We start from the raw sequence: 13,274 nt of genomic DNA on the forward strand, positions 1-13,274 counted from the left end.
AACTCATGATCCTAATACCTTCTAAACTGTTGAGTTAGAAAAAAAAAAAGATCCAGTGTAAAGTGTGAAACACATTGGTCACTGTTGGATCCACATGTGTATTCTGTTTTAAAGCTTTGATTGGAACTGTTGCTGGACTATATTCTGTGCAAACTTTTCTGATTGTGTACTGTTTTAAATGAAGATGCACCAGCTGAAAAACTTCAATAGAAAATAATTGAACCACGTCATATCCACCCTAAAGGGCACAGATGAAAAAAAACAAAACAACGGGAAGCAAAACAGAATGCATGTTGTTGACTACCAGATCAGATTTGGCTGTCTAAATGTGGGAAGCTGGCGTGTTTTCTTGAGGATGAACAAGCACTTTGAAGAGCCTATAAATATTGAATGCAGGATAAATGCGGGCCCATTTGATTACAAAGTGGAGGGTGTGTGAATGAGTTCAGCTGTATGTGTCAGATACCCTCAGAGTGCTCTGGAGTGTCTGCAGCGAGGATGCAAGACATGACAAAGTGCAGCTAATTAGAGGGATTTAGAACGCATTTAAAAATGAATCACAACAGTATTCACCACTTCTGGAAATGGACAGCTGGCAGAGCAGAGGGCTAGTCTGGGTTCTAAACACTGCCTGCAACATGTGAATGGGAGGCCTGATTACTTTGTCACTAATGATTCATTGGCTCACACATTGCACTTATATAGGCGGTGTTAAAAACCTCTCGGGACAACCTCTCACCCAAAATGCTCCTTTAATCTTCATGTGTTGGCTTTTAACAGATGTATATTTATTCTTTTTTCCTTTAAATATATTTTAAAAGGAGTTTCAGCATTGTGTTAACCAAGATCTCAACAAAATTCAACAATATGATACCTTTTGGTGCCATTGTTTTCAAATACTCAATTTCTCTACAAACTTAAACAAATTTAAGGGATTATGCAAGTTAAAAACAAAACAACAACAACAAAACATGACAACTGATCATAGTGTTCATATTTATTTTGCACAGAGCAAAAAAAACAAGACAAAAGCTAAATTAAGAGAAATTAAAAAAAATAAATCCTTATGCATTAAAATAAAACTATTTTTGAAACAGAAATTTGGGATTTTCCAAGATGATAAATTTTGTGGTCACTCATACAAAAATTTAAATTTTGAATCATGCAATAGACAAATATTACACCCCAACTGAAACCTAAGCAAGTGTTTGGACCTCATTTTTTAATACTTAAGTGTCTATTAGACTGACAAGTCTGGAAAAATGTCTTATTTCAAGATACTAAAGGACACAAATTGTGTCCGACATACTTGCAAAGAGTACAGAAAACATGTGAATAAGGGATAAACAGCCTCATCAAATTACTTGAAAAACTGAAGCGGTCTCTGTCCAAAACAACAGCAAACATAACAGAAAAAAACAAAAAAAAACAAAAAAAAAAACAAAAACAGAGTGTCCATCTTTTCCTTGATTTTTTTTTTCTTTTTTTTTTCCTACAAGCACTTTGGGTTATTTATGTCCTTTAATTACTTGAAATTAGACATTTTATTAGAGTTGCCAGGTGGTTGTGGCTCATATTTAGTCTGATAAAACCATCTTTGATAACAAAAGGACATACTGACTTGCCAGTATACGATTTTTATTGGAATCCCTCAGATGTTTTTTTTTTTAATTCTTAAAAAAAAAAAAAAATATATATATATATATATATATATATATATATATATATATATATATATATATATATATATATATATATATATGATTTAGTTTTATTTTATTTTATATATATATATATATATATATATATATATATATATATATATATATATATATATATATATATATATATATATATATATATATATATATATATATATATATATATATATTTTTTTTTTTTTTTTTTTTTTTTTATAAAAGCCAGGGTATATGCATAGCCAGTTTCTATGTTGCTTCAGTTGGCATAGCTAGCATTGCCAGGCTCTGATCCTCCATGCAGATTAATGTCCACATTCCTGTGTTGCTTACACATCATTCCCGTCAGGTGGTAATGTGTCAGTTTAACCAAAGCCAGTTACCATCCAATGCCCATCAGTCTGTATTTAATGGATACAAATCATGGGTTTTGTGGTCCTGATGTATCTGTGTTCACCAGTTTCCTGTGTTTGCCCTTGAGCAGTCAGCAAAGTATAGTTTAATGCCTGAACACGTGACTTAACACATTTACCTGCTAACAGGCGCTCAGCACATTCCCTCCACTGACAGCCTGATTTCTAACATTAATACCTTCTTATTGTGTAACAGTGGCTCTCTTTTCTTCCTGATTGCCGCTCTGTTGCTCTGTGAGAATATGCGATAAACCCCTCACGATCTGAGGAATGTAATTTTAGGATCAGAATGGAAGTGATTAGAGGGAAATGGTTGAGGCCTTCAGTGATCGAGTACATCTCAGAAACAGCATCGGGATGCACAAACACATGTTAGGGAAGAAAAAAGCAGTCTGCTTTAATTGTACAAAGCCAGTGAGAGAGATGTCTCTGTGAATCACAGCAGCAGTAAACCAAACGAGCACACTCACATATTCTGCATAAATCCAGACACAGATGCACAACCACACACTTAAGCATCTTCTTCTGCATATGAATTAAATAAAAGAGAAGAGCAGAGCTCTTAAACTTGTTTATATGCAGATTTCTCTGTGTTTGGGTGATGAAAAAACAGCAAATACATGAAAACACTTGTGCTATTTTTACCCTCGGACAAATACAATGTAGAAATGCTGTTTGCTCCCATCGACTGCAGCTAATGCTTTCTTTGTTGGTCAGAGATCTGCTGGTGGCACAAAGACACGAGGAGGAAGTCATCTCACATCTGTAATGTACACACTGTTGTTCTGCAGAGAGTGTATTAAGCTGCTGCTGTGTGATTGCTCTGTATGGATGGTATAAGAGTTTAATCTCACTGTGAGAGCTTTAGTAAGCAGCTATACTGCAATGAAAACATTTGGCAGTGCTGCCTTGACTTCATCGTCACAGGTTGTAGCCATCCATTGCATGTTGCATCTGCCTTTTTCTCTCAGCACAGAGACATATAAATAAGACTTAATGGTCTATTAGCATTGACTGGTCTTATTTTCTCCTTACTGGCCTCGGAAACACAGCAGCACATCACCTTTGTGGGAATGGAGCAGCTGCTCTCTGTGGGAGTTAGACCTCGCAACCTGGAACAACCGAAGCTACATGACTGCAGATGTTACAGAGGAAGACTGACAGAGAGGGAGAGGCAGAAACAGAAGCCTCTCACACACATTTCAGCAACAGAGCCTGGAAACAATTTCCACCAGTGTTATGCCTGTGAACTTACACACTGCATGCTAAAATGGTGCAATAATAGTGTCCCAGTTTGTGATTTCACATCGCCATACAACATTGCGAAAGTGCAAGAGGCACAGCTTGTAAGCAAATGGTAGGGATGCCACAAACACACTCTGAGAAATGCATGATATACACATAACGCTGTTCCTCCCTGTGATTTTAAGCCACCATTGTACGCCAATTCAGCCTTTTAGTAACTCAGAGAAACAGTCAGAAGGGAGGTGAAACAGGGTTGTGAACAGAGGCGTATTTCGGATTGAGAATGGCCCAGGGCTTTGTCCAGATGAGTGATGGGTTTTTTAGCATGTGCAACATTTATTTTATTTTTTTTAAATGATATGGCATCTTAACTATCAAATTCTGACCACCTCAGAGCAGACAAAAGCCAAATAACGCCATCTATCAACAATATTAACAACCAGTGTTGTGAACGAGTGAAAATTAGCGCCTTCATTGAACACACTCATTTCTTCATAAATGGTGAACTGAACCGCTCAGTTTAACTCACGAACTGGAACGTAAGCAAAGTTTATTCCTGAGGCAGTGATTGGCTGCTCATAATCCGAGAAGCACCGGAAAGTGCTGAGAGGTAACAGGAGTTGCAGAGACATGCCAAGCACTGTGATTTACATTAACAGAAGTCAGATCTGCCTTTACGGCACTCTGTGCATTCAGCATGGCTCACCCTGCAGACAGTTCACACAATACGGTAACAGTTTTTTTTTTTTTTATCTGTGGTGCTATAACAACACACAGGGATTTGTGTATTTGGGGACTTAGTTTGAGAGATATGGGTTAAAGCACCCCAAAAAAAGAGCTTGTAGCAAAAAAGAAGAACTTGAACTTGTTCATTTTTGGGCCATGAACTAAATTCAATAAAAAAAAAAAAAAAAAAAAAAAAAAAACTTTTGGTGTGAGCTGGCAAAACACTGTTAACATCTATCCACACTTTCACTCAGTGTCAGCTGCTGATTAAGGTCACCTCAGATCACCGGTCCAGGGAATACACCTCACATCCACTGAAAGCAGAAAATACACAACAAGAGGGCTACCAAGTTTGACTGTATAATTAACAAACAAACAAACAAAAAAAAAAAAAAAAAACAGGGGTCAGACAGAGGAATAAAACGGCAGGAACAGGTGGGAAACAGAGGGAAAGTGAGACAGAGACAAGGACACAGATAGAGAACACCAAGACAGATAGACAAAGTGACATAGAGGAAGACACAGAGAAGAAAATCTGGGGACAGAGAATTGGTGATAAGAAATATATGCAAGTATTACAAACAACAAAGATATTCAAATTTTAAATGATGTTTGAAAAGTTGGTGTTGGTTATATTAGTTTTATACCACGAGATTCACCTGTTAAATCACTACTTTGCAATTCCCAGCCAGCAGGGTCGGCACAATGTGATGCTGATGTTTGGACAGAAACAGTTTGAGATGTTAACACAGAATCCTCAATCGACCAGACTGTCTCAGTTTATTTAGGCCTGTCTGGTCTACACACAGAAAAGCAAAGTCCTTCAAAGGCTGCTGCTCCTGGATTGAAAGATGCTGAGACAGACACAGAAAGAAAAAGACAGAGGGTTGTATTTGCTCTAATAGGCTGCTGTTTCCTGACTGGATATCGATGAAGTAAACAAGTTTTATCCATCTCCTGCAAAGAGCTTTGAGATTCAGAGTTTTTCTTAACAAAATCTAATTTTGAGTCTAACCACAAAAGAACAACAAGTGTGTTTAGGTCAGAGATACATTTGTGGGTCCAGACAGACCGCCAGTTTACAGTGTGGACCACGCCCATCATCACATGACCACTGTCCCCCATCATCTTCCAACACACAGAAAAACACTAATGGATATATGTTTTCTCTGTCTCTTTAGCTGGTCGCAGTATATGAAGAGCAGGATCCTCACAATGGAGGAGACGGGACCAGCGCCAGCTCAGGTACACAGAGTCCCGAACCCTTCGCCAGTGACATGAGCTCAGCGTCTGCTTTCCAGCCGTTTCAGCCCAACAGTGAGATCGAGGTCACACCATCTGCTCTGCGATCCAGTGAGTCCTCTGAAATAACCCCACTGAAATGACAACACTTTGTGTATTTTAACACACAAGAAAAAATGATAACTTCACGACACTTTCTGCTTCTTTAGAATACTCAGCTTTTTAAAAACGTTAAGACTGATATTCCTGCGAATAGAAAACCCACAAACCAAATCAAAAACATAACTTATTCTTAACTTGCTTCATAAAACTTTCATCGTGTTTGATGCAGTTTCCTCCTCCCTCTAGTGAAAAAGTAGCTGTCATTGTTTAAAAGTTCAGTACACCAGAGGAAAAGAGTCTACTGACGATAAAAAGACAAAATATTGCATCAGCAGGAGTAGCTCACCACGGCTCGTGTTGTGTTTTTGTGCGAATGAGCAGGTAATCTATACAGCGAGCAGGAATTCAAAAGGTAAGACTTAAAAAGGTCAGGCACATGAAAGCTGACTTTTGAAGCAGAACTTCTGCTTGGAAGTGAGCACAAAGAAGTGGAAGGCAAACTCCAGACTGGAATAATACACAAGTTGAACAACTTATGTGAGTTAAAGGTTAATTGAGGTCATTTTAAACCTCAGTCTAATTATGGATTTAACATGAATGTTTTTGAATCAGTTCATTAGATTGCGGAAGCTGCGAAAAAAAAGTGCTATTATGGATTTATTCAAACCCTGTGACATTTATTGAGACTACTTAAAGGTATAACTGGTAGTTTGATTTAGATAGACTTTTTTGTTATACTGGTTAAAATGATCTATATGTCCCAATGGCAAGCAACACATGATGTGTTCTTAAATGAGAGTGAATAATATTTGCTATCTACAGCAGGAGAAAACATCAGCCAATCACATTGATTAGGATCCAATCTGCTAAACCAATCAAATGCCGTTTTGCCCTCCTCCTGCGTGTACATTTCACCGGTGCACACTGCCCCTCACTTGATGCGTGTTCCTGAGTTTAGCGGTGCACAGGTTCGCACTCAGCAGAAGAATGGCAGAGAAACTACCCATACTCCGATTACTGGTCACCGCTTCTCCGGCCAAACAGAACAAGAACTGCTGCCCCTCTCGCTCCACCTCAGGCCTGTCCCCTCTGACCTGATGAGGTACTTGGCTCTAGGCTGTCATCTGGATCAGAGTCTAATAAACTCTCACCACAGGGGCTCTGACAAGCACAAAAAAATCTTAATATTTAGAAAGTCCTAGAGAAAATGTACATGTACTATTGTATTATAGCTTTATTCCTGATATCATGTCACAGGTAAAAGTGGATAATGCTGGCATGACAGTTGCGAGTACTAACAAAAGTCAGGTTTATTTGTTTTTTAGCTTTATGTTTTAACGTTTTGGTGTTTCCTTACCTCTAAATGAGACATGAATCGATGTAGTGTAGTAGTGCAAAACATAGAATGATTTGCTGAGTCCGTCTTTCAGTCATTCACAATCATAGTTGCGAATCAGCGGCGCCCGTGCATGTGAGCGGGGGCATTGCTTTGGAGGAGCTCCAAGGGGAGAGGGAGAAGGGGCTAGGTGTCCTGATGAGATGCTACATTCAAATTCATGCTAGTTTTTCAGGACTGCCAACCCTGCTTCTCTGTTTGGGACAGAGTTAGGTGGAATGTGTGAAACCAGTAAAAACTGTTTACATGGTGATACTGAATAGAAAGCAGTAATCTGTGCTGTGTTTTGCTGATTTATTTACACTAAAATGCCATGTTGAGTGTGAACACACAGTTTTGAAACCTGGTACCAAAGTGACTTGCCAGTCACACTCATCCTTACTGAATTCACAGACTCATTACTACACACACTAATGACCAACAGAGCATCCAGTTGGGAGTTTCAATCTTATGACACTGCACTGGGAATAGGACCAAAGATGCAGGACTCAGGAGTGTTAAAAGTCTTCAGTTTAGAGTTTTGTTCATAGCTAGGCTAACAAACCGGCAAAGGTAAATGTTAAGCTGAGACGATTTGAAAAATGTCCCCTGAGCTCCAAAACTGTAAAGAAGACACAAGAGATCCTTTCTGGTACATTGACAAAGTACAAGACAAAAGAAGGGAGGGAACACTGGGCTTAAATGCACAGAAAGGAGTGGCCATAACAAGACACGGGTGAGGCAAATCAAGGTTATCAGGGAAGTGGAAAAACAAGGGCAGGAAGACAATGGACTTGGAGGAAATAAATCTTAACTGGGATCCAGTGAAAGTGGGGAATTCAAAGGCCCTGCCCCACACATTCCCAGTCACACAGTCTGTATTCACCAATCCAAAGACGCACCCACTTTCTATTGACCAGGGATGAATCCTGCAGCGCTTTTAGTTATTTTTTGTGGAGCCTTGTGCACAGGGATCCTTCATATATGAATGCGGATGTTAAAGACTTAACCTTTTTGTAATGGGCCCATTCTTTTCTAGACAAAGCCTCAAGGTGTCACTGAGTAAATACAGCTCCCAGTATGCAGGAGTTGATGGTGCGTCCCTGCCTTGAAGCAATTCACTGGAGCATTAAATTTTAACTTTGTAACAAAAATGCTACAAACAATTTCAGAATTTCAGAATAACCTGAAGAAATGATATTTTTCTAACATTTTTCAAAACACTTTAAATAACTTAATTCTGTTAGACACAGTTGAAAAAGTCAGATTGCTGAATAAAAGATAATAGAGTGAAAGGTAAGAATAAACTCTTATGAATTATGGGGTGGAAAGCTTGGAATACTTGTAACTGGTCTACCTTAAAGAACAGCCAAATACTGCATAAAAGTCTGTTTTACATAGCATGCCTCAGGTGTTTTGTGTGGGGTCAGGGGTCTGTGAAGACTCTGCAGGGTGTCCAGGGAATGCCAGTACACTGACTTGGACAGACAGGTAGAAACTGAGACAGTGGAAGGTATGGAGACACACTTGGGTGCTCAGTCATGCATGAGCAAGAGCACACATGCCAGAGCAAGGTGGACATGCACTCTCTCACAGAAGACACACGCAACCATAAAAAAAAGGCGCATTCACAAGCCAGTGACTCAGAAGTGGCTCATGTCCACACATTCATGTCCCATGAAGTGGAACCAGTGAGCTGGAGCAAAGCTGTCAGAAAACTTCAAAAGGACATCTGAGACGTTCAAACCAGAGCCCATATACGGGCACACACACACACACACACACACACACACACACACACACACTGATTCACACACACATTCACATGATTGAACAGTTGACTTTACTCCTCTGCCCTGGCATAAGAGTGCGCTCCATCTAACTTCAAGCTGCCTGCTCGAGTGTGGAGATTTATGGAGATTGTTCCAGAGAATGGTTCAGTGACAGTCTGAGAGTGCAGTGCCAAGGTGTGAAAGGCAGGTGTGTTTAAAGGTATCTGACCTGCTGAGAGCTTGCTTCAAACAAACCTACATTTGAAGCCATTGTTGCTTTCAGAGAGACGTGGCTGTCTTTAATCGCTCCCAGTAAAGTTTTAGAGGAAGGACATTATGTCAGTTTGAAATACTAAATGAAAACCCTTGTTCAAAAGTCCTTATACAATAAATTGGACCTTGGCTCAGCCTATTACACCTTCAACAGTCTGTCTTCTGTCTCTGAATATGCCTTTAATCCTAAACAAAGATAGAGCAGCTCCTGCAAGAACTTTCACAATGAACAAAAATGAAGTCAAATGCTTAAACCTTAAGTTCCTCTTATAAACACTTGACATGTTCTCCAAAAGTGATTCATTACCCATAGATCCCTGAAAAAGTATATTTTTACTGTATAATCAAACATTTGTAGCATTGTTAGGACCAAAAGCACATTTTCTTCGTATTGCCTTGATACTGTGATGTTAGACCTCATAGGTTATTACTTTCCGAATAAGCAGAAATAAACAAACTTGTTATGGTGTGTGTCTGCCAAAGGAGAATAAAATCTGTTGTGCAAGTGAAGTCTTTTCTTTCATGTCACTCGGTAAATGTTTGGCATCAGAATCGCCATCTAAAAAGTTCAAAATGATATCTGACCACTGTAATTATTGTCTTTTTCATGACAAACTTTTATATAAATCTGATCTCAAAAGCAGATCATGCAATTCACTATAAAACACCGTTTTCAAACCCATTCAACAAACCCAGGGTCCCCTTAAGGCTCTCCTTCTTCACCTAATTTGGTCCATCAGCAAACAAGTTCACAGCAGGGACGGAGCCAGGATTTCATTTCTGGGTGGTCAAGACAAAGTTTGGCTGCGCCTTAAGTTACAAAAGTTTGTAGATCATTAATTTAATCAATATACCAATGTTACTATGTGTGGTTTTACATCGTATTTGGTTGCTTTTTTCACCTCTAGTTTGCATTTTTGCATTATAAGCTGTAACAGCAGAACATTAACCGCTGAAAAACAAAATTAATACAAATCTAAAGTCTTTCTCAAAATAATGTTCTGATCCTACCCACATGACGCTGAATTTTTCAGAATATTTATTTATTTATTTTTTTCCAGCGGTCTAATACACATGGCTCATTTTACAAAGACAGAACATTTAATGCTAACAAAACAAACTTGAAGTGACAACATTTTTCAATGCTCTTTTTAAACTGGTTTAAAATTATAAAAATATAAAAATTATGGAGCGCAGAGGGCCTAGTGGTCTAGGTCGTGCTCCATGAGGTTCACCCTCGTGCAGGTGGCCCAGGTTAGAACCCAACCTGTGTCCTCTTCCTTGCATGTTACTCCCTGCTCTTGCCCTGTTTCCTGCTCTATCCACAGTCTTCCTCTATCCAATCAAAGACATAAAAAAGACCAAAAAATCTCTTTAAAAAAATGAATATAGTCTTAAAAATTACAAGAAAAGTTCAGGGGGGGCCTGGGACCTTTGGGCCCACCCATAACACCGCCCCTGGTTCACAGACAAAAATGCTGAACTCATGGCTCTAAAACAGTTGCCTACAAACCATCAACAAACATGTTAGTGGTTATGTTAACACAAACACACATTTTCATTTAGAAATATGATCCCAAGACTGTGGCAAACACATGCATTACTTCTTAACCTCTGCATCTTTCATGGTGATGTATATATTTTAGTTTCAGGGATAAAGAAAGTTATGCAGATGGAGTGTAGGAAAAGAGTCGGGGCCTGGACTTGTGATTAGACAGACAGGTTTGAAAATCATAGTTTTTGTTCTGTCTGTGTTTTCAAAACCACCATCAGTTATTGTTGACAGGATGAGTTTGTGTCTTGTAGACTTTGGGCCATGCACACAAACACCTCCACTTTGAAGCTCTTTTTCCACTTGAAAAGTACCTTAAAAGTTGTGTGAGTGTGGGTGTGAGAATGTGAGAGTGTATAATTTAAAGAGATGGGGAGACAGCTGCACAGACACACAGTCTGACTGGCATTGTATACACACTTATAGGGAGATGAACAAGATGGACAGGTCCCTCTAGAGATGAGGATGAGCAAATTACTGGCAGCGATATTGCAAATCAGACATCAAAGTGTTGCAGCGGCGCCCTAGCAGCTGTGCTCTGAGGCAGAGAATTATGGGTATTTAAAATCATCATCTTTTTAAGCCATATTGATTGTTTCCCCCCGCCTACAACTCCCACATTCCCAAACTCTCTCTCATGCTTTCTTTAAGTCCTCCCTCCTTCCCTGCCTTTGTCTTCAGAGCCCAGTTTATATTTCCATGCTAACATGTGGCGTGCAGGTCAAACTGCTAATAATTGGATTGGAGATGAGATGTAAATTACAATAATGAATGTAATTTTCCTGTAATTATACGGAGGCTGGAGCTGTCTCTGCCTCTCTTCACAACTAAATTGTAATCTTCAGAAGTCAAAGAAAATGTCTGAAACTTTAAATTAACATTGGATCTTAGAGATGCTTGTAGCATTGGAATGAACATTCTGTTCTCTGCAGATTAAATACTTCATTGGGCTACTTTTATTTGACACACAGAGTTGTTTCAGAGGGCTGCCAGCTTAGCATTCGTCATACTTTTCATTAAAACAGTTATTTACCTGTCTTTGAGGCGCAAAGAGCAATGAGTGCAAAACTCTTTGTTGTTATAGTAACATGTAAACCAAGGGAAGTCTGCTGCTTCCACATTACTGAGACTCTGTATTGTAAAGGTGGTATGCAACACTTATAATTAGGACATTCTAGAAACAACGTGTCTTCATGGTAGTGATGGAGATTCTGGCTCATTTTAGTGACTCACATCATTAAGATGACAGCCCAGCTCTCTGGCTCTCCAAGTCTTCTTATTCATTTTGGCTTTTTTGGCTATTTAACATGATTTTTGGCATAAAAGCATTCAAAATTCACTATCAAGAACCAGTCCTCTGTACACGATCTTTGACCTCTGCTTCTGACTGGTAGCAGCACACGCAACAGGAATCAGTTAGTGGGTGTTGTGCCTGTGGTCGAGCTGTGTGAACAGGAGATCATTTCTTAATTCTGCCGTATAAATGACAAAAAAAGGTGTCAAAATAAACCAGCCCTAAAATGAGAACTCTTTTTTTTTTATTTAACCTTAATTTAACCAGATATAAACTGATTGGGATCTAGATGTCTTTCACAAGGGTCACCTGGCCAAAAGATTAGCAGCACACATCATAATCATAGACTGTACAAAACATGGTTGAAGCACCCGTGACGTCACGCGTCTGTTCCTGAAACCATGAAATGAAGCCAACCTGCGGACGCAGCCTCATTCACTATGACGCCAGCTGAGAGTTTTTCTTCGAGAAGCTACAGGATGCTGGGTGGTCACATGACCTGGGGTGTGCCTTTGATTTTAAAATCCAATGATCCTAATAACTTATAAACCGCAGAGATAGAAAAAAAATCCCTCACCATACAGTGTGTGTTGATAGTGAAATTGGTGTTTTAGACCCAAGCCGTTTTTGAACTAGGCTTTAAATATGTTTTTAATGCTGTAAAAGTCTGTTTTTATGGCTGGGTGTGTTCGTGACTTCTGGTCTTTCTGCAGCCAGCCTCAAGCGGGTTCTCGACGAACAGTGACTTTCAGCATTTCCGTATAGGCTTCATTTTTACTGACCGGATGTTGCCTCTTGGTCATAGTAAATAGTACAAAGCAGTTAAAGATTACAAGAATAAATAAATAAATAAATAGAAATAAAACATCAATCAATCAATAAATGAACAAATACATAAATAAATACATAAATTGGAGAGTACATTCAGATAAAGTGCTGAACGTGAATCACAATAACAAGTTTAACTAACTTAGCCTTCCTGATTATTTTTGCTAATGACTCACACATCACTTCCTTGTCACCTTTGATCAGATTTACTCCTTTTTTTGTATTTTGAGTCTATGAAGTCTCAATATAACTGCACATGGACTTGATAAATGGGAAATGGGCTTGCACTTATTCAGTGCTTCTTCAGTCTGTTACCAGTCAAAGCACTTTTAAACCATTGGTACAGTGTACATATTTGGACATCCTCAGTTCTCAGAATAAAGTGTCAAACCTCAAATAAAAGCAACAGGTTTCTGGAAAACCTGTGTCATTTGTCAAACTTCAGACTGGACTACATTGGGCCTTTTATTTTGGAAGTATCCTCAATGGAGGCCGTAAGAGGGTCGTGTAAATGTCTTGACGAAAGGGAATGTGCTTGAAATAGTCTTGAGAGTAGAGATGGGTTCCGAATTAGGTACTTTTGTAGGTATTGTCCAAATTCTGTCGAAATTACTGAGTAGTAAAGTAAAAAGTGTAAACATAAGGTACCATGTTTAGGTATCTAAATGCATCTCTGTGACTGTGAGGTAGTGGAAGAGTAGGCGATTTTCCATGCTGGACATGATCACAACATTGCGAGGTTATATATTGAAGAA

At 38.9% G+C, this 13,274-nt stretch overlaps 1 protein-coding gene across 2 annotated transcripts in view; it reads left to right on the forward strand.

The window, feature by feature from the left end:
• Positions 1-13,274, forward strand: part of LOC141807267 (partitioning defective 3 homolog) — a 540,268-nt gene that overhangs the window by 178,063 nt on the left and 348,931 nt on the right. For both annotated transcript variants that reach the window (XM_074693146.1, XM_074693147.1), the window contains exon 3: positions 5,263-5,434. In XM_074693146.1, the coding sequence (XP_074549247.1) occupies positions 5,263-5,434 (172 nt within the window). The remainder of the gene's footprint in view (positions 1-5,262; positions 5,435-13,274) is intronic.

The sequence above is a fragment of the Halichoeres trimaculatus genome, unplaced genomic scaffold (genome assembly GCF_033239565.1).
Source record: "Halichoeres trimaculatus isolate MK-OKI-2021-1 unplaced genomic scaffold, fHalTri1.1 fHalTri1_scaffold_18, whole genome shotgun sequence".
Lineage (NCBI taxonomy): Eukaryota > Metazoa > Chordata > Actinopteri > Labriformes > Labridae > Halichoeres > Halichoeres trimaculatus.